The sequence below is a fragment of the Leishmania martiniquensis genome, chromosome 33 (assembly GCF_017916325.1).
Source record: "Leishmania martiniquensis isolate LSCM1 chromosome 33, whole genome shotgun sequence".
In the NCBI taxonomy this organism is placed as follows: domain Eukaryota; phylum Euglenozoa; class Kinetoplastea; order Trypanosomatida; family Trypanosomatidae; genus Leishmania; species Leishmania martiniquensis.
The window spans coordinates 877,409-897,840 of NC_090168.1; the positions used below are offsets into that span (position 1 = coordinate 877,409).

Consider the following 20,432-nt stretch of genomic DNA (forward strand, 5'->3'; position numbering starts at 1 on the left):
CCTTTCTGCCGTGCGACTTCACTGCCGAGCCCTACTTCCGCTCCGATAGCTCTGAGGAACGTCTCTGGGTGGACTCTGGCACAGCGCCACAGCAACGCACCGGAAAGAAACGAAAGCATACATAAAGGGAAGACTGCTTGCCTGAGCGCCCCCCTTTTTTTTCTGCTCGTCTCTTTAGCTGCGTGCAAAGGAGGAGTCTGGGAACGCAGCAGCTCGCGCCTCCTTCCCCATACACACATACACGCGGACTCGGCGATGAGATGAATACTATGCCCAGTGCTATCCACATCACTACTGACGGATCCGAGTCTAAGGGAAGGAGGTACACCCAACGAAGAAGAGAAGGGTAGGTCCCCTTTGCCTTTCTCTCGGTGTGAGCATTGTTAGCCGCAGCCGGGGTGGGGTGGGGTGGGGTGAGGGCACCGCCGTTGCTCGTTGTTTTTTTTGTAAAGCATTCAACCTCACCCTATACACTTTCTCCCTCTTTCGTTGTAGGCTCCATCAGCGCACGTACATCCATCGAGAAATAGACGCAAAGGCACAGCATTCGATTGTTTCACTGCTGAAATATACACAGGTAAAGGGAGAGGGTACCACGTGTTCATCAAGCCTTCTGCCTCCCCCATCCCCGTTCACCGTTGTCGCTGACACAAAAGCTGCCACCGTGGCTGTGCTCGACAAGGTTCTCTCGCGTGGCCGCTCTCATCACCGCCTTCTCTGTGCATTGCGGTGAGAGTGCGCCGCCGCCGCAGCGGTTGGGGGGGCCCTCTTTGGGATATTCTAAAAGAGGCGTTCTTTTCTCCGCCGGCCACATAGTTGACGATGAGCTCTTCCACGGGCGCTGACAAGACCATCAAGGTCCTTCTCATCGGCGACAGCGGTGTGGGCAAGTCCTCCCTGCTACTCTCTTTCACCACCGGGGCCTTCGATGAGAACATCTCTTCGACTATCGGCATTGATTTCAAGGTGAAAAAGGTAGATGTTGTAGATGCCCATACCGGCGGCAAGGCCACCGTGAACCTGCAGCTATGGGATACCGCAGGACAGGAGCGGTTCCGCACCTTGACCAGCTCCTATTACCGCGGTGCACATGCGGTCGTGCTCGTCTACGATGTGAACGAGCCACAATCTTTCCATGGACTCAAGAAGTGGCTTGATGAGGCAAATAACTATTGCCGCCGTGACGAGGCGGAGAGCAACAGTATGGTGTTTCTGCTGATCGGCAACAAGACTGATCTGTGCCTCGACGAGAACTCGATGCCGCTGCCCCGATCGACCGCGCAGGGGTTTGCCCAGCAGAACAACATGCTGTTCGCTCTCACCTCTGCCAAGACCAGGATCGGGGTAGCGCAGGCGTTCGACGAGGTGGCTCGTAGCGTGTATGATAAGCTGCAGGACTTGGAGCAGTACGAGCGTCGTCGGTTCACCAACTTGAGTGGTGGCGGCAACAACAGCGGTGGTGGGCAGGGATGCTGCTAGGACGAACTTTGCTGCATCAGAAGGAGAAGCGTATAGGGGAGATCGTATCAAGGGAGGGGGCGGAGACCGAGATGCGGGGGACGTGCCGGCATCATCTAAGCACGGAGAGGAGACACGCATGCGCACCTTGGCCATGACGTGATGATGCTGGAGGCCATCGCTGAGTGTTGCGCAGGAGCTGCGAGCGCTGCGCATGGACACAGTGCGGAAGTGAAGCGGAGGGGAATGGAGGGTGGTGGTGGACGGCACTGCCCTGCACTCCTCGTCATGCCGTTGACGTCATGCTTTTCCCTCTCGTACGTGCGCTCGACTCTCTTTCGCTTTGCTTCACTGCCTCTCTCCTCTTTTTCTGAAGCTCAGTCCCTTTGGTGCCGATGGCGGGCCACCTCAATGCAGGCTCAAGGCGCACGGGTGACTGAGAGGTGAGGAGTCGCCTGATCCATCATTCTTCTGCGGCCACCGCTCTTCGCTCTCTCGTTGACTCAGCCAAATCTAAGCGTCACGGACTCCCCCCTCCGCCTTCTCTCCTCGTGCCGCCTTTCCTTTATATATATATATAGTGCCTGCTGTACCACCGCGTAATATATATATGTAGCAGTGCTTCCTGCGCTAGATTTCAAAGGGTTATCCGCTTTTCTGTGTAGATACTTGTGTCCATATGCGTGCTTGTGTGTCGTGCTCCTCCTCTGTGAGGCTGTAACCAGCAGAGAGGCACAGCGGTGCCTCACTGCTCCCTCTCCCCTTCTTTCATGGTGATGCGGCTCATGTACCTCCTTTGTCGCCTGTTGCGAGTGACAGGTGCGATGCATCGTCTTACAATCCACCTCACCAGCATGGCAGCAGCGAGGATGAGAAGGCGTGCTCTGCTCCACGCAAAGGGGATGAGTGGCCGGATGATGGAGCTTGGACTCTCGCCCTCTCTTCGTTCTTTGCTTCCTTTTGTTCGGCTCTTGTCGCCAACCCTCGACAACGCTCTGCGTGCCTGTGTGATCGCCCGTTGGGGATGATGTGCATTTAGTCGCACTGCGGCTCTTTCTCTTCCCCCTTCTCTTTTATTGCTTCCGTTATCTCAGGTGTCGCGCAGCCCCCCCTCCCGTATATCTCTTCCCTCTCACCGCTTTCCGCTATACCGCCACACTGCAGGAAAGGAGGACAGCATAAAAACAGTTCTTCCGCTGAGCACGCGGGAGGAGGAGAGGGCTTACGGAACACGTACGGCGGTAGCAGCCACTGCGACCGCGCGCTGAAAGAGCCACAAAGCGGTCCCACTCTTAGGACGGAGCCATGTCAGGTATGGATGATCGCGCGAAGCAGTTCAAGGCGGCAGCTGAGGCCCAACTCACTGGGCCTGCACTGAGGAAGGAAATCAACACACTGCGCCGCTTTCTCTTCCGCAACCAGGAGTACCGTTTCACGAAGGCTGCCCAGCAGGCCCTCTACATGGCAGTCATCGCGCACTACGGCAACGCAGCTGCTCATCACGCCTCCGTCTACGCGGCCACCTCCGCCACGCCGGTGACTGCAGTGCCCTCGACAGACGCTGGCACTAGTGTGCCGCTTCCGGTATCGCACGGAGGTCTCTCCAGAGGCGCAGTGGTACCGAAGCCCGCCGGTGACAGCGATGACGACGACGGGAGCGGCGGCAACACCGCTGATGCGGCCGATGCGCCGATTCTCCGCCTCCTTGACGACGCTCTCAAGATGCCCTTCACTGTTTTCACCTCGCCACAAAAGGACAAACTTCTCACTCTGTATTGGACCGTCCTCGGGACCAATTGTTCCCCAGGGGCGACCGCTGGCAAAGGCACCACATCCACCGCCGCAATACGCACACTTTCACTCGTGGACATGGTAGATGCCGGCCACAGCAAGGCGCAGCTCTCCCTCTTCACTGACGAGGGTGAGGAGTACCCGCACGAGGTGTTGGTATCCGATGCAGCCACGCTGAAATGCCTGCGGGAGGATTTGAACAGCGGCCGTGCTGTTTCGGTCACCATACAGGAGAACGAGACTGGCGCCACATTTGTATCCTTCAGGGCTGACGATGAGTGAGCATTCCGCCAGTGACGTGGGTGCGTTTCACACGCACCTAAGAGACAGGCGATGTGCAGCAGGGGAGGCTGGGAACGGGTCTGCTGCGCTTTTCTGTTGGATTGGCCTTTCTTTGCTGATCTGCCAAGCATGGCAGGAATGCCGGAGGGATGAGGACGCCCCCGTGAGGGCGGCATCCCAGTCCGGCGGATGCGCTCTGTCGAGCGGCCTGGCAGCCTCCCCCTCCTTATCCTCTGCCAAACGCCGAGCCGCTTCTGGAGGTGCCGACCTGGGGCCGAGCACCCGCAACGTGGGAAGAGGGGTGGCCAGCGGTGCAGCACCACGGATGCCGGCGGCCAGGCCCTGTGTAGCGCTGCGTCGCCGCAAGGTGCGGCGGTGCGCAGGCTTCGTGCCATGCGTTTGGTGAGCGGAGTGTCGGCGTCACGCGGGTGCACCTCGCCCGGCCCTGGCACTGCCTGCTGGTGTGGGGCGCCCCCCTGCGCACCACCCCGATGCGGATGCAGGCACGTGGCGGCCTGCATGGCGGGGGGGGCGGTGTGCGGGGCGGGTAGGGCTTTGGGGCAGGGCGGCGTGCTCGGATGGCGGGACCGGCGCACTGCTGCGAGGGGTGTCGGTGCGGTTGTTTTGCACGAGTCGATGGGGCGTGTGACAGGCCGGGGGGAGGCCCAGTGAAGTCGGACTTGGGTGCCTTGCATGGAAGCGGAAGTGTGACCGCTGAACTGAAGACAACAGCGAAAGAGGTGTTCATCTCTCGTTCGCAGCAGCGGAAGGGCTCGTGGGCATCGCTCTTCTGCTATCGCAGCGGAGGGAAAGACGAAGCGCTGCCGATTTGATCGGGACTCTGAGCTTCTGCGTCTCTCCCCTGCACCGCATGCGAAGCCAATTCGCCAGCGGTGAAGGGGGGGTAATACTGATGACGAGTGCGGCGGGCGTGAGCGCGGCGCCCACGATGTACTGTACTCACCATGCGCAAGGCACCCACCTACCCACCTCTTCACCTCCCCCCCCACCCACCCACACACACACTTGTGACCTTCATGAAGACTCACGTTATCATTATTCTCCTCTTTCTCCCCTGTCGCTTCCAACCCTTTGAGCGCTGGTCACCCTCGCAGCCCCTCCTCCTGAGTCTTTCTCTATCTGCTGTTTTTTGTTTTTCGTCTTTCTCTTTCACCTTTGCGTGCGCGCATCGTAAGCGCCGCCTCCGGATAGGGGAGGACGAAAATAAAACCGAGCAAGCAAGCAAACGTAGAGCAGATGGGCGTGGGACAGTTGTCCTCTGGTAGATCTTTCTTCACTTGCTGCTGCTGCTGCATTTCTTCGTCTTTCCCTGACTTTCCTCGCGATGCTTGACGTTGGCCGCTGAGCTCCCTTTTCTCCACGACTTATTACTTCTGCTGCCGCGGGTCATCTACCGGCTCTCGGTGCACAGAGTATTGTGTGCGCCTGTGTGCAAGGAAGGGGGGAGGGAGAGGGGGGTACTCGAGTCTCTCACAAGGCACAGACAAGTGTGCGAGTACAAAGAAACCCAAAACAAAAACAGTAGAGTGGCAGATCGTGTGCGAGAGGCGGCGGGAATCTGCGAGAAAGTTTCCTAGCCAGGCTTCCAGCGTCCTGGCCACACCGCAGACGAGTTCGCCGAGCCGCTCATTTATATACATACACACGCTCCTCTCCGGCCAGCTCCCCGGGTTAGCGGCAGAGGGTACCTTATACCCCCTCCCCCACTTCACCTCGACACACATTCGAATCTTTTGTTTTCGTTAGCATAGCCGCCTAGACGCCACGACACTATGACTGTTGTTTCCAAGCTTGTGCCGGGCCGCTTTCTCGGCTTCTACTCCATGCAGCTACTCTGCCTCGCTGCGGCAGTCCGCATTCTCAACTCGGTCGTGCGCCAACGGGGCGCTGGGAGTGGCAGTGCAAAGCACCGCACTCGCCGCACCTCTCCATCGCTCATCCGTGGCAGTGACGAGGGCGGCACGATCAAGATGGATCGCATCTTTTGGAGGCGCCTCCGGTCTCTTCTCCGACTCTGCTTCCCCCATTTCATATCCTTTGAGTTCGGAGGTGCGCTGCTCATGCTGGCTCTCTGCTGCTTGCGAACCCGCTTGACACTGCTGTTCGCGAGGGTGGTGGGACGCAATGGGCGGTACCTTGTCGAGCAGAACATGAAGGCGTTTTTTTTCAGCGTGGCGGACATCGGGCTGCTCGCTATCCCAGGGGCAATTCTGCAAATCGGGGTGCAATACGTGAAGATGATGACGCAGCAGCGTCTGCGCGACAACTTACAGGCAGCCCTTATCACAGAGTACCTTAAAGGGAATAATATTTGCGCGGTCGCTACGCAGAGCGCCGGCATCGACAACGCTGACCACCGTCTCACGCAGGAGGCAGATCAGTTCTGCAAGGGTATTGCTGAATTGTTCCACACCCTCTTCAAACCGGTTCTAGACTTGGTGACGCTATCGATGGAGCTCTCAAAGCACGGGGGCCTTGCACCGCCCGCATTCTTAATCTCCTATTACCTGCTCGTTGCGACGTGCATGTCGGTGCTGTTGCCCAACTTTGGCCAGCTGGTGGCGACAAGCCAGCAGAAGGAGGGAAACCTGCGCACAAAGCACCACAAGCTCATCTCGCATGCGGAGGAGATCGCCTTCTATAATGGCGAGGAGATCGAGCGCGAGCACGCGGGGCGCCTGCTGCGGTCTCTCATCCGCCATGAGTACACGATCAAGCGCGCCAAGTGGTTGAGTGGCTGCAGTGACAGCCTGCTCATCAAGTACGGCTCCAGCTTGGTCGGGTATCTCGTGTGCAGCCTCATCGCCATCGACCAGTGCCATGTGTTGAGCAGGGGCGAGCTTACGCAGCTGTACCTCCAAAACGTGCAGCTCTACGTGCCTTTTTCCAGTGCGATTGGGAAGATACTGCTTATGCACAAGCGAATAGGTGCGTTGTGTGGCAGTGTGCACCGTATTGGTGAGCTGCGCGAGAGACTGGAGCACCTCAACGCGTCGATTGCGGATAAGGAAGTGGCGGGTGTCTACTCGGATGAACTAGTACAGTGGGCGGACGTAGATATTGTTTCCCCGACTGGCACAAGTCTTTTGCGTGATTTTAGCCTCACTGTCACCCCTGGAAAGCACACGCTGATCATGGGTAGCAACGGCTCCGGCAAGACGGCGCTGATGCGCGTGCTTAGCGGGCTATGGCCTCTTGCCAAGGGTAAGGTGACTCTCCCAACTGCCTCCGAGTCACTCATGTTTCTGCCGCAGCGCACGTACCTCCCACCTGGATCACTGCGTGCGCTGCTTACGTATCCACACCTGGCAGAGGGTGCTTGCAGCGGCAAGCCAGAGCGAACCTTCGTGCCGGATGAGGCAATCGTGTCGGCGGCGACCTCATTTGGCCTTTGCTCCTTGATGGATCGCGAGGGCGGCATGGATGCCTCCGAAAACTGGGAGGACATATTGTCGGGTGGGGAGCGGCAGCGTGTGGCCCTGGTGCGTGTCCTGCTGCACCGGCCTCGTTTCGCATTCCTTGACGAGTGCACCAGCGCCATTTCGCAGGACGAAGAGCTCTTCTTCTACAGCTTACTGCAGAAGGCGGGGGTGACACTGATCACAGTTTCGCATCGTGAGACTTTGCGCCAGCTGCACCGCGTCGTCATCTTCTTGGATGGGGAGGGCGGCTACCAGGTCAGCGAAACGTAGAGAGGGAGGTGGTGGTGTGTGTGTGGAGAGGCAGTGAAGAAACACGGGCACGTGACTGGCCGCCTCTCTTGTTTGGACTCGGCGTTGGCTGCCGTCGAAGAGGAGTTTGGATGACACTGGTGTTGGGCATGTCGCGGGAAAAAGAGGGAAAAAGGGAAAGGGGGAGGGGCGCGCATGCGAGCGTGTGGGCGTATGCGTGTGTGTGTGGGCGCATGAGGTTTGTCAATCTCTCGATGCAAGAAGCGGCACTCTTTTTTTTCTTCTCCCTTCCTCACTCCCCTTCCACTCTCCTTCCCTCTTCTCCCTGACACGGATGCACAGGTGTACTCTTGCACGCTTGCGTGCACTCATGAGTTATTCTCTCCGCTGACTATGGAGGGAGACGGATCCAAAAGGAGTCGCCGGCTCTGTTTGGCGCTTCTGTGCCGCTTCGCTCACTTGGGTCGCACGACACTGTATCTCCCCTTCCATCCTTCCCTTCCCTCGGCGCGAAGTCGCCTCTGCCGCCCTTTCCTGTGACATTACTTGACCGCTTTCCCCCTCTGCGTGTTGGCGTTCATGCCTGCGCCCTCGTCGTTGCTATCTTTTATTTCTTTCTACGACATATCCGATGCTAATTTCGCGTTCTTTTCCATACGCATATCCCACTTCCACGGCATTGTTCTCCCCCCGTCGCAACATCCACTTGCGGAAGGGTGGTGTGTGTGTAAGTGTGTGCCCTTGGGCTCTTGGTAGAGTGTGAAGCACGCACAACGTGAATGAGGCATAATTCTTGAAGCGCAATAACAACAAAAAAGAGGAGAGAGAAACGCTGCCTGTGTCGTAGGCCGCTTGCTTTCTGTGATAGCGGTGCCGCAGACGGGCACCGACGTCTTACGGTTATATATATATATGTATTGGTATATATATATATGCATTTGTATATATATATATGTGTATTTTGTTGTGCACGTCTCTGCGCGTGTGCGTATGTGTGTCCGGTTTGTGTTGCGTGTTTTGCATAAGGCGCTCCTTCACGTCAGCCGTGTTTCTTTTTTTCTCTGTTTTTCTCTTTCTGTGCGTGTTTAATATTCTCCTTTTGGCGATTTGGATGTGTCGCTGCGATGTTGTCGGTGCTGTTTCGTCGGCTGAGCTGCAGTGCTCATTTAGGCTTCCCTTCCGGCTCATGTGTGAATGTGTTGGCGCCCTTCTCCCTCTCCCCCTCTCTCGTGGCATCATAAGAGATCCCTTCGCGCTTCCAGAGCTGCTCGACGTCAGCCCGAGTGGCGCGGTAGTTTGATGTGCGTGTGCCTATTTGTGCTCCCTTCTCCCCCTTTCCGCACGCCATATACTGTATTGTGCCTATGTAGACGATGCCATGACATCTGCGACTCGGACCATTGTTCACCCCTGCTTGCTAATGACAAGAAATGCTTGTGTGTGTCTGTGCTTGAAGGAAGGGAGGAAGGCGGCGAAGGGTGGTGGTGGTGGTGATGGCCGTTGCGTGCGCGAGTGCACTAGAGGTGTGCGTGTAGGCGCAGGTGTACAGGACGTCGTACATGAGGTCACGAGGTATCTCACCCGCCACGCGCCGTGTGTGGGGCTCAGGCACAAGTGTGTCTCATGAGCGTTTCTTCTCTGCCCCCTTCTCTTTCTTACTCTGTCTGCATGGGGGTGTGGGCTCTCACCCCTCCGTACAGTTGTGCACCTTTGGGCGTGACGTGCACGGCATCCGTGAAAAAAAAGCGCACATCGGCCGCCTCTCTCCAGAGAAACGGTGCCTTTTCCGGCTCAGATTCGCACTCGCTTCCCCGGGGGAGGGGCTCAAAGTGCCCAGCGGAGGCTGAGGGCTTCTAAAGCGCTTCTTCAGCATCAACAGCGTCTTCTCAAAGAAGAAGCAGCGTGAGTCTTGAAGTGTGAGACCAACAATGCTTACGTACGGGCGGCGCCAGCATCTCTTTCGTGCATCTAAGCTCTCGGCCTTCTTCAGCGTCGTACATCTGCTGCAGCGGTGCGTCAAGGGTGCCATGGCCACCTTCTGCCCTCTCTGTGGCATACAACCTGAAGTTCTCCGCCGGATAAGGGACGCGATGATATCGTCGACGATGATGTCGCGCGCCTGCTACGCTTGCTATGCGGCACCGCCTCATCGCTATCTGTTGCCCTCTCTTCCCTTCCTATTCTCTAACGACTACTGCTGCTGTTTGCCATGTCAACACCCCACCGTCTCTGAGAACTGTTTGCCATTATGGTAGGTGTCTGTGAGGGAGACCACTTCAGTGTGACAGACCCACGCGCCAACTGCATTTTTCCTTTGCTCACTTCTTTCCGAATTCCCCTCCCAGAGTCTGCATACGCCTGCTCTCTGCTGCATCCTTGGCCATCTCTGTGGAAACAAGGAGAAGCAAGAAAGCCCGGCTCAGCGTTTCTACCAATTTATCACATTCGCGCATCGCCCCTCTCGCGTTCTCAACTTCGACAGAGCTTTGCGCCTCCGGCCCACCACCGCGACGCACTCCCCCGGCCTCTTCACTCGCCTAGTCGAGTGTACCTCTTCCTTTCCCCCTCCCTCCGTTTCTCTGCCAGCCCATCATGACGTCCGTGTACAATTTCAAGACGATTACCGTCGTCCCGACGTACAAGGACTTCATGGATATTGTCCTGTCCAAGACGCAGCGCAAGACGCCGACGGTGGTGCACAAGGGCTACCACATCTCCCGCATTCGCCAGTTCTACATGCGCAAGGTGAAGTTTACGCAGAAGACGATCAATGAGAAGCTCACCTTTATCCTGCAGGAGTTCCCGCGGATGGATGACATTCACCCCTTCTACGGTGATCTCATGCACGTCTTGTACGACCGCGATCACTACAAGGTTGCGCTTGGCCAGGTGGGTGCGGTTCGCCACATGGTGGACAACATCGGTCGCGATTATGTGCGCCTGCTAAAGTATGGCGACTCCCTCTACCGCTGCAAGCAGCTGAAGCGTGCAGCCCTCGGCCGTATGGCGACGGCGTGCAAGAAGCTGAACAGCGCGCTTGCCTACTTGGAGAAGGTGCGGCAGCACATGTCTCGCCTGCCTTCTATCGACCCCAACGCGCGAACACTGCTCGTGACAGGCTTTCCTAATGTCGGTAAGTCTAGCTTCATGAACAAGGTGACGCGCGCTGATGTGGAGGTGCAGCCGTACGCGTTCACGACCAAGTCGCTTTTTGTCGGTCACACGGACTACAAGTACACTACCTGGCAGGTAATCGACACCCCTGGCATCCTAGACCACTCTTTGGAGGAGCGCAACGTCATCGAGATGCAGGCGATCACCGCGCTGGCTCACCTCCGCGCCTGCATCCTCTTCTTCATGGACCTGAGCGGCCAGTGCGGCTACTCCATCGAGCAGCAAGTCTCCCTCTTTGACTCTATCGGTCCCCTGTTCACGGGAAAGCCGGTTGTCGTTGTCTTCAACAAATGCGACGTGTGCACCATCGACGATCTCTCGATGGCGGAGCAGGAGCTCATCATGGACGCCATTCAGGAGGCGGGCGCCAAGTGGATTACGACTAGCACGCTCACAGATGTCGGCGTCGGGGACCTCAAGACCGTCGCTTGTGACATGCTGCTCGCTCACCGCTCGGAGCAGAAAGAGGGATCTGGCCGCTATCAGGCGATTCAGAACCGCCTCTACTGCGCCACACCGCAGCAGCGCGACGAGCTGGCGCGCCCCGCCTTCGTGCCGGAGTCAGTGCTGAAGGAGCGCGCCACGGGTGAGTCGCCGAGGCGGCGCCGCAAGACGGAGCGCGACTACGAGTGGGAGAATGGGGGTCCGGGTCAATACCAGAGGAACGAGCGCAAGACTTGGGATCTGGAGAACCCGGAGTGGGTCGATGACATCATTCCTGACATCATGGACGGCCACAACATCTATGACAATATCGACCCTGACATTCACCAGCGTCTGCTGGAGCTGGAGGCGGAGGAGGAGGCGCGGCTGGAGGAACTGGAGCTGGAGGCGTCCCGCAAGCAAGAGCAGCACACGCTGGATAGCGACACGATTGAGGCGGTCAAGTTCATCAAGGACAAGGTAAAGGTGCTGAAGATGGAGCGCGCCATGAAGAACCCTGCCATTCGGCGCACGCACAGCCAGGCGATCGCCATCGACAAGTTCAACAAGCGTACCGGCAGCCAGGACGCCAGGGCAAAGTCCATCGCGGACGGCAGCGGCGAGGTGCCTACCCGAAAGCGTGGACGCTCCACGTCTGTCGCTCAGACGGCGCTCCTTCGCGACCGCTCCGGCTCCTCGCACGTTAGCACCAAGACAACTCGTAGCATCAGCGCCGCCTCGCCTAGTCGCGACCGTAGTATGAGCGTCAACCGCGGCGACGGCTATCGCGACGTGAACGAGAAGCTGCGCGCCGTGAAGCTGAGCAAGGTGAAGACACGGCCACTGGCCCGTCAGGCGCGGAAGGGCGAGGGTGACCACCACATCCCTAACCTTCGCCCCATGCATTTGTTCACGGGTAAGGTAAAGAGCAATGGTGCTCGCGACAGACGTTAAGCGTTCGAGGTACGCCTACTGGAGGGACCAGGGGGTGGTGGTGGGGCGGCCGGATAGACGAAAGGAGAAGGGGGTGGCAAGGCGGTGACGTGACTGTCGTTATGGCGATGGCCGTGGAGCGCCGTTCCATATGAGTGCCGTGCCGGTCACCTCTTGTGCCGGCTGTGCGACGTACCCCTCACCCAACTCGAGTCTTCCTCCCCAGCCTGCCCCCATCGCTCTCTTTCGATCGGTGTTGGCGGCTTGTGGATGGGCTCTCCTCGTCTTCGCTCCCTTTTGCTCTCGTCGCCTCGTCCCTGCCGTGTGCTCTGTGGTCCTCTTCCTTTCTTCTCCCACCGCTGTTTCGCTCCCATGCCCCCACATCATCCCTCGCACGTGCTCCTGCTTCGGTCGCTCTCTCTCAAATCCGTGGCAGACCTGTGGATGTGCGGCGCGCCTGTCTGCTACCGTCGGCCGCCTGATCGCCGTTTAGGAGGCGGCCGGAGGCGATGGTGCGAGGGGGCGCGTGGGGCAGTGAAGGCCCGAGCGAGACGGAGAGGGCATGAAGCAATGTGGGGAAGGGAAAAAGTAAAAAAAGGGGTGGGGATTGGGCGTCTGCTACACCATCTGATCAGGTGAGGCGGGATGGGCTGATGAGGCGCGCGCATGTGCGTGTGGCTGCTGCGCTCGTTTTCTTAGTGCTCGCTTCGTTTTGCCGGCGTGCTTCCCTTCCCTTCCCCCTCTTCTCTCCCTGTGCACTGATGGTCCACGCCCCCGCTCGCTCACGCTAGGAAACGCCGCGATGTCGCCGTCGGCGACGGACTACGGAAGAAAACGGAAAGGCAAGACGAAACGGAAGCGGAGAATAGCAACGAAACGGACACATCATCTCGGCACACTCGACTAACGGCGGCATAACTCGTTTTCTCTCCCCCTTCCTCCTCCCCCTTTCGTTTTCATTATGTCCAACTGATTCGCTTCTTTTCGCCATGCCTCTGTCCGTTTCTGTTTCTGCGTGCGCGCGCTTTCTCTCGCTCGAGGCGCTCACTCCCATGCAGAGGTGAGGAGAAGAGGGGGGAGGGGGCAGAGGGAGAGGAAGAAGGAGAGGTGTAATAGTGCGAGCAGCGACACGGGCACGCTCAGAGAGAGAGAGATGCGCTCTTGCTCAACCACAAGAGGGATGCGGGACACAAAGACGATGCAGTGGCACGCGGCTCGGATGCCGCCGCCTCCGCCTCCTCCTCTCTGCTATGCCTCTTTTGTTTATCTTTTGGCGTTTTTTTAAAAGTTGTGTAAGGCGCACTGCCCGAGGCGATTCGGTTGGAATATGCGTAATTCTGTCGACAACTCACTCGAAGTTGTGTAAGCGCGTTAAACAAAAACACAAACGGTAATCCCCCCCCAAAAGGCTCCAACACCAATGAGAAAGACGAAAACATGGACAGGGGAGCGACTCGACTGCCGCCGCCCGACCGACGAAGATGCTTAGGCTCTGAAGCGGAGGCTGGTGGTGGTGGTGGCTGGTGTGGTACGCGGACGGCAAAGTGGAGCTTGCACAGAGGTGTGCCTGCTGCAGCAGATGCCCTTCCGCCGCTTTACCCCAGCAAGGTCCCCCTCGGCATCATCGCTGAGGCTGGCCAAGAGGCTCCTCAAGCGAGGATGAAGGCAGGAAAGGCGGTGGATGAACTCTGCTTGTATGTACGTGCGTGCTTCTCCGCTCTTTCTGTCTGAATTGAGCCTCTGTTGTTTGGGGAGGCGATTTAGCTTACCAAAACTGACCCTCTCTGCCCCCGTCTCGCCCCCGTCTCGCCCCCTAAACGTCTCCAGAATCCCCCAACTCTCTGCCTTTACGCACACACACAGGCGAGGCTGCGTTGCTCAACTGCTGCTATCGACTGCCCCACCCCCACCCACCGTGACGCACTGCAGGAAGAGCGAGAAGCGAAAGCAGGCGCACGATTCAGTGTAAGCGGGTCCGTTCGAGGAAGGCGCAGCGCCCTATTGGCGACCGTTGCGTTTTTTCCTTGAGAGTGGTGCGCGCTTATCGTTGCCCATCCTGCGTGCTCTTTTGGTTTGGCAGCGAAAGCGATTGCGTTCGAGGAATCTTTGCGTGAGCGGCAGCGCTTTTTTTTTTCTCTATTCGTGGTGCGCACTACTGCAACCGTCTCGGTCTGACTGCACCTGCATCCTCATGGCTATCAGCGAATCATGTCGGAGAGCCTCGATAGGTGGGATGTGTACCGCCTTTTTTGCATTTCGTCAGCCGGCGTCGACGAAGGTGAGCTGCAGGATCGACTTGGGATCGTAGAGGACTATCTGGCCGACTACGAACGTCTGTGCTGTGCGTTTTTCGAAGCGCGGCGCACCGCGCACACACAGGAGATCAACCGACTGGTTGTGGACGAAGCAGAGGAGCGCCGATTTTTGCATGCAGACGCCGCCTTCCTGCCGTGGAAACTCTTTGTGAAGCTGTCCTTTGCGCAGGCAAAGATGCTCATGGCTGAGCAGGAGAGCGCCATGCGCCACCGTGTTGTACGCGCGTGCGCCGAGTCTTTCACGGACTTGTTCTTGGCTTACGAGGAGCTGCAGCGAATGCAGCTGACATGGGAGGCACTCGATTCGCTGGCGCTGAAGGCGTGCATTGTTGGCCGACACGGCGTCCGCGAAGTCCAGCTGGCGCGCACCAGCATTCCAGGGCGTGTACCTGGCTCGATCTTTCCGCCCTCTTCGAAGGCCGCAGCAGCTGTCGCGGCAGTACGCGGACTTCTCGCACAAGAGCGTCAGGAGCGCCAAGGGCTGGAGGAGGCGCGCAGGCAGTACACTTCAACCGCCCTTCTTCTCCTGGCCTCTAATGAGAAGCTCCGTAGTTTCGCCTCTGCTTCGGTAGGCGGCACGACGCCCCTGCCACGGCTTAGGAGTGCCCCTGCATTGACAGTACGCCAGGTGCTGCATTACAGTGCAACCCGCATCCAATCTGCATATCGAGGCTATCGTGTGCGAGCCGTGCGCGTTGTGTCGTGACCACGGCAAGGGGTGCTACGGGCGCCATCGGTCGGCTTGCCCCTATCTCTGTCTGAGGGCCTTTCTTTCTCGAGTGGAGTGCTCAGCCGTGCCTTGCACGCCACTTCTGTTTTCTGGGCATGTACTGCGAAGCATCTTTCCACCCCATGAGAGGGTGCTTGTTGGGGCGTGTTCTCGATGTAAAAGTAGTGGACCTTTTTGTTGTTGCACTTTCCCCGTTCTCGGTGGCTTCGTCAAGAGGGCGAGCAGATGTGCCTCTGACAGTCTTCTCTCCGCTGTCACCGCTGCTACCGCTGCTACGAAACGGGCGCGGCGCGCATCCCCCTGCAAGAAGGAGGAGCTAAAACAAAACGTGAGCAGCTAACTATACGCCGTGCACAGCAACCGCTTGCACAGAGGTGCACCTGCTGTGCACTAGCAGGTTTCAGAGGAGATTGGGAGAGTGTGTGCGTGTGGGGCGCGTGCTCTTGTGCCTTGCGCTTCCTTCTCACCCCCCATCTCGACGCTGGTGGTTGCGGCATGAGGTTCTGCGGCACACGCATGCGTACACCGTGAACTCGCACAGCTTACTAAGTGCCATCAAGACTGTCGCACACCATGTGCCTCAGAACTGCATTCCACCAGCGGACTTCTTTCCCTTTTCTGAGTAGAGCGCTTACCGCCGCCTCTCCTGCTCGATTTGAATTCGCGCTAATGACTTCTCTCTCCGCCACAGGCCCTACTGCCCCCCTCCCCTCCCAACCAGCCATCGATCTCTCCGCTGCTTAGCGGGAAGAAGTAAAACGAAAAGGCAGCAGCACAGTATTCTGGCACACCCGCACGCGTCTTTCGAGAAGAAAAAGCCCATAGCGCACCCCACTGAGCCCCGCAGATAATGGCCACTCTCAAGGACGGTCGCTTCCTGTTCATCCATGCGGATCGTCACCACCTGCTCCTGGAGCAGCACGTGAAGACAGCGGCTGGCTCTCCATCATCCACCACGGTGCCGACAACAGCAGCTGAAAAAGGCAATGCTGCAGCGACCCCCTCATCTACCTCATCTTTCGCCTCCCAACTCGTCTACGGAGGGGTGGTGCACGCCTTCGCGATGAATGCCGCACAGTCTCACATTGCGATGGTGTGCCCACGCGGCAGTGCGGCAGCCGCGTCGGCCACCCCCGGTCACCTTCGCGAAGACGGCGCCAACACGGTGCTGCGGCTCTTCTCATTCGCCCGTAGCGAGGTGGGTGAGCTGATCGACGAGCTCGTGACGGTCGAGGCATGCGGTGTGGTGTGGGTGGGGAACCGGCACCTCGCGCTGGAAGTGCACCGGCCCCGGGAAGGCGCCAGTGGTGAGGCGACCGTTTGCTCCCCCTCTTCACATCCCTCGTCGGCGCCTTCAACGTCCACCATCTTGATCGAAGTTACCAAGGCACCGGAGCGGCTGAAGTGGGTGCGACACGACCACGCAGCGGCATCACCGGTGCCTGCTCCGGGATCCGTTCTGTGCGACATCCATGCCGGCAAGCAGAGCCTGCGCTTCTGGGACTTGCAGAAGGGAAAGGTGACACGGGAGTGTGCCTTGCCGAATCGCCGCTGCCGTCACGGTAAGGCACGCACGGCGGTCGCAACGTGCAGTGACGGACCGTTTCTGTTTGTGGTGAACGATGACTGGACGGTGCATGGCTTTCACGTAAAGAAACGCGTTGCTCGAGAGCTGAAGCCGATGCTGTCACAATTCGAGTCGCAATCGGTCAACATCGCCAACAACCGCGCCAGCAATGCGAAGGTGAGCGAGGCGAATGACGAGGGCCAGGAGGCGGCGGAGGAAGGGGAGGGGAAGGAGTCTCCCACGCCGCCCCAGCCTGCCAAGATGCCAGCACCCGCCCGCGAACTTGCGCATCCGCGGCTCTTCGCCTGCGCAGTCAGTGATACGCAAGTTCTCCTCGCCCTCCAGGGGTCATCTACTGTTCTGCAGTGCGCCTGCGGGCCGAATGGCAGCCACGATGACGAATGGACCGTTGTTGCCAAGATGCGTTTGCCGCGGCGGCTGCAGGCGTCTTGCGAGGTGGTCGGCCTCTCCGCTCGAGGCTGCCTAGTCCGTCAGTATGAGCTGGTGGAGGGTGGCTCTCAGCAGTCCACGGCAGCCACCCCGTCAGACGCACGGGCAGGGGCGTCTTCGAGCGGCCAGAAGACTGTCGCATACTTTGTGGTTCCGCTGGAGATGAAGGCAACAGGGAAGGCCGCGGTGGAGTTGGCCGTAGCCCCACTGACGGTGAAGACCCTCTGTGGAAGTTCAGGTACTACAGAAGGCAGTGCCGCGGCAACGAAGGGGGACACTGCGGAGGAGAAGAGGGAGGCGACGGAAGCAGCGGAGTTGGCCTCAGAGACGTCACGACAGGGGCGAAAGCGGAAGCGAAAAAAGAAGTCTGCTGCGTCCACCGCCGCCACGGCGAGTGGTGACGCAGCGGCGCCCAAAGCGTCTTCGGCAGCTACGGGCACAAGTATTCATGACACACACAACGAAGAGGCCGGCAGGGGTCCCCGCAATGGCGCAGGGCTGCGCTTGCAGTGCGCTGTTGGACGGTTGCTCGTTCATGCTGGCATCGGTCGCAAGGACCAATTCCCTGATGCCTTTGCTATAGGCGTTGCAACCGATGGAGTCGACTCTGCAGCAGTCGCTGCCACGGCACCCCAGGCACGGGGACGTGACTGGTACTCTACTGATGTGCTGATGACCGCGGGAGGTTTGGTGTTGGGTACTGTGCTGGGCGTGCTGGTAATGCGTCGCCTCTAACTCTTGTAGCTGCCGTGTGAGAGAGATGGCAGCTCTGCCGGCGGCCATAATCGTATCCAGCGAGCGACTGTGGATCTCTGCGAGCATGCGCGCTCCTCCCGCGCACGCTCGCTGGCTGTTTCAAAGTATGCGCAGGCCTTCTGATGGCCTCGGGCATGTGGTGAGCGTATGGGCAGGCTGCTGGGCGCCTACAGGTATCTCACACAAGAGAAACCCAACGAGAACGAAAAAAATAATGTGAGGAGGCGATACTTCAGGGAGAGAGAGAGCAGGCACCTCGTGAATGTGTGTGCGTGTGCGTGTATGTGTGGAGGGGGGGAGGGGGCACGGACGCAGGGGTGTGCTTCAAGCGTAGACAGTAAAGTGCCCCACGAGGCATGGCGGTGCGCTTTCGGCTTCTTTGCACTGCTGCAACTTTCTCTCTATCTGAGCTGCGTGCATATCCAATACAAGTGCGCCAGGTCGGGCCAGCGGTTGGGACTACCGCGCTTGCCTCCCGCCCTGTTGACTCTTCCGCACACGACCGCAGCTTTCCATCGGCTGTGTCTCTGTGCTTCACCCCCTCCTCTCCCTCTTCCCTCTCCCTTTCTGTGGCGTTTCCCTCCGACTTCTCGGCCAGCAGCAAAGGAGCCTCGAGTGCTGTCCCCTGCTGAGCCCATCGGCGACTCAACGTAAAGCGGCGAAGGTGGCATGTCGAGCCAAGAGTCTCTCAAGGCTGCGATGCGGGAGTCGCTCGAGACGAATGGCACTATGAGTCGCATCAAGGCCGAGCTCCGAGCAGCCATCTTTGAGAGACTCTCCGACGTCACTGCCAACGGCGATGGCAGGGCTGTCGAGAATCCACCTATGCCTCCAGAGAACATGATAATCAATGAGCTCATCAAGGAGTACCTCACGTTCAATGGCCTCGAGCACACACTGGCCGTCTTTCAGCTCGAGGCTCGAACGCCGGACAGCCAAGTGCCGCGTCGCGTACTCGCGTCCGAGCTGAACATGGCTGCCGCCCCGTCGTCTGTTCCGCTGCTCTACGCAATGCTTCACGAGGCGCGCCTCTCGAAAGATATGGGGCAGTAGCCTCCTTGAGTGTTACGCTTTCGCTCCGGCAGCACAGGCTTGGCGCCCGGTTCTTTTCTCCGGTCCGCTCGCACGCGCGCCCTCTACTTGGAATAGCGGAGACTAAGATGCGGTGATTTCCGCTCTTCCCCAGGAACACAAACACACACATATATATATATATACATGAGTTTACATGGTGCCGCTCACTTCAGCCGCCAACCGCGATGAGGGTGCCATGCAGGCACATATTTATGCGAGCGAGTCACTGTATAGAAAAAAAACGCTGATGGGGTCTGCCTTTGATTTCCCCTCGCCCTCTCCTTCCCGTGCCTCACTCGCTCCCCGCGTGCTTGCCTCATCTCTCTTGACGTATTTCTTCAAGTGTAAACTACTCGGCACCCCTGCATTGCTCCAGCTGAGCAGTATGGCTAGGCGGGGAGAGGAGAGGAGAGAGGCTGCGGAGAATGGGCAGGGCTGCAGAAGGGGGAGAGAGGGAAGGGGGCGACTCGTTGACGGCAGAGCGAAGGATCGCAAGTGGCACTTGCACACCAGTCCCCTCCTCTCTCCCCCGCGCTTGAGCAGGCTCCAACGCAGATGCGTGCACCTCAGTGGTGCGATTCTTCACTGGGTCTTGACGACACTTCACTGCTCGCATCTTTGCTTCTTGTCTTACGACGCTCTTCTGCTTTAGGTTTGTGCCGCCGCGCATCTTTGCGCTCTCGTCGTGCGATCGATCCCGAGCGTCGGCTCTCTCACTCATCTTTTCCGCGGCTTCATCAGCTCTCCCCCTTTTCCCACGCCTTACGCGGATCGCCCCGCTCCCCTTCTCTCGCCCTCGCTCATACCCTCTTTCCCTCCAGTGCGTCGGCTGCAACAGCAGCAACAGCGACGATGGGCAAAGAGGACCGAATCTACGACATTTTATTCAACATGCGATTCGCGTCGAGGCAGATGACGAAGAGCGCCACCGCGTCGGAGAAGGCGGCGGAGCGGGAGAAGTTGAATGTCAAGACGGCGCTGGAGAAGGGCAACCCCGAGGCGGCTCGCATCTACGCCGAGAATGCGATTCGAAAACGCAGCGAGAGTCTGAATTATCTCCGCCTCGCCTCCCGCCTGGACGCCGCCGCGTCACGCATACAGACTGCCGTGCAGATGCAAGCGGTCACGAAGACGATGGCCACCACGGTGAAAGGCATGGACAAAATCCTCACCTCGATGGACCCCATGCGGATCGCGAAGGTGATGGACGCCTTCGAGCAGCAGGTCGGCACGCTGGATGTGTCTCTGGGCACTATGGACGCTGCCTTTGAGAGCTCCTCGGCCGGCACGGTGCCGGTGACGCAGGTGGACTCATTGATGGAGCAGGTAGCTGCGGAGAACAACATCGACCTTAGTGCGAAGCTTGGCAGTGCGCCGTTGAGTAGCAGCATTTCGGCGCCGGAGCGTAGACAGGAGGTCACCGAGGACGACATAGCGGAGAGGCTTAAGGCTTTACAGGCTTTATGAGGGCGGGCGGGGTAGAACATTCGAGTGGTGCGCGTGTGCTTCTAGCCAAGGCGGATAATGCCGAGCTGAAGACGATCGCGGATGGCGGTGCCTCACCTGAGTCAACGTCTTTGTCTCCCCCCTTTTTTCTTTATTGCGGCATTTCTGCCGCTCTTGTTAGTCGAGTGACGTGCAGCTGCCGTGTGTGGTGCAGCTCTCTCCGCTTCCGCATATTGGGTGGCTGTCGGCATTGATTTCCCTTTGGTGCTCAGTCTAGGCGAACCGGCTTCTCTCTCTCTCACAGCGCTTGCAAGTATTTCTGACACTCATGCCATCGCCAA

General features: G+C 58.7%; 8 protein-coding genes across 8 annotated transcripts; all 8 read left to right on the top strand.

Annotated features, from left to right (window-relative positions):
* Positions 1–822: 822 nt before the first annotated feature.
* Positions 823–1,479, top strand: LSCM1_02687 (uncharacterized protein; the record flags this gene model as incomplete). The annotated part of the gene is made up of 1 exon (XM_067320264.1): positions 823–1,479. The coding sequence occupies one exon, from the start codon at positions 823–825 to the stop codon at positions 1,477–1,479; it is 657 nt and encodes a 218-aa protein (XP_067175639.1).
* Positions 1,480–2,763: 1,284 nt separating this feature from the next.
* On the top strand, positions 2,764–3,531 carry LSCM1_02688 (uncharacterized protein; the record flags this gene model as incomplete). The annotated part of the gene is made up of 1 exon (XM_067320265.1): positions 2,764–3,531. One exon carries the CDS (start codon positions 2,764–2,766, stop codon positions 3,529–3,531), a length of 768 nt encoding a protein of 255 aa, XP_067175640.1.
* A 1,793-nt stretch (positions 3,532–5,324) lies between these two features.
* Positions 5,325–7,244, top strand: LSCM1_02689 (uncharacterized protein; the record flags this gene model as incomplete). Its single annotated transcript, XM_067320266.1, has 1 exon — positions 5,325–7,244. One exon carries the CDS (start codon positions 5,325–5,327, stop codon positions 7,242–7,244), a length of 1,920 nt encoding a protein of 639 aa, XP_067175641.1.
* Positions 7,245–9,815: 2,571 nt separating this feature from the next.
* LSCM1_02690 (uncharacterized protein) lies at positions 9,816–11,774 on the top strand (the record flags this gene model as incomplete). The annotated part of the gene is made up of 1 exon (XM_067320267.1): positions 9,816–11,774. The coding sequence occupies one exon, from the start codon at positions 9,816–9,818 to the stop codon at positions 11,772–11,774; it is 1,959 nt and encodes a 652-aa protein (XP_067175642.1).
* Positions 11,775–13,961: 2,187 nt separating this feature from the next.
* Positions 13,962–14,774, top strand: LSCM1_02691 (uncharacterized protein; the record flags this gene model as incomplete). Its single annotated transcript, XM_067320268.1, has 1 exon — positions 13,962–14,774. The coding sequence occupies one exon, from the start codon at positions 13,962–13,964 to the stop codon at positions 14,772–14,774; it is 813 nt and encodes a 270-aa protein (XP_067175643.1).
* Positions 14,775–15,648: 874 nt separating this feature from the next.
* Positions 15,649–17,550, top strand: LSCM1_02692 (uncharacterized protein; the record flags this gene model as incomplete). The annotated part of the gene is made up of 1 exon (XM_067320269.1): positions 15,649–17,550. One exon carries the CDS (start codon positions 15,649–15,651, stop codon positions 17,548–17,550), a length of 1,902 nt encoding a protein of 633 aa, XP_067175644.1.
* A 690-nt stretch (positions 17,551–18,240) lies between these two features.
* LSCM1_02693 (uncharacterized protein) lies at positions 18,241–18,624 on the top strand (the record flags this gene model as incomplete). The annotated part of the gene is made up of 1 exon (XM_067320270.1): positions 18,241–18,624. One exon carries the CDS (start codon positions 18,241–18,243, stop codon positions 18,622–18,624), a length of 384 nt encoding a protein of 127 aa, XP_067175645.1.
* An 873-nt stretch (positions 18,625–19,497) lies between these two features.
* LSCM1_02694 (uncharacterized protein) lies at positions 19,498–20,112 on the top strand (the record flags this gene model as incomplete). The annotated part of the gene is made up of 1 exon (XM_067320271.1): positions 19,498–20,112. One exon carries the CDS (start codon positions 19,498–19,500, stop codon positions 20,110–20,112), a length of 615 nt encoding a protein of 204 aa, XP_067175646.1.
* Positions 20,113–20,432: the final 320 nt, after the last annotated feature.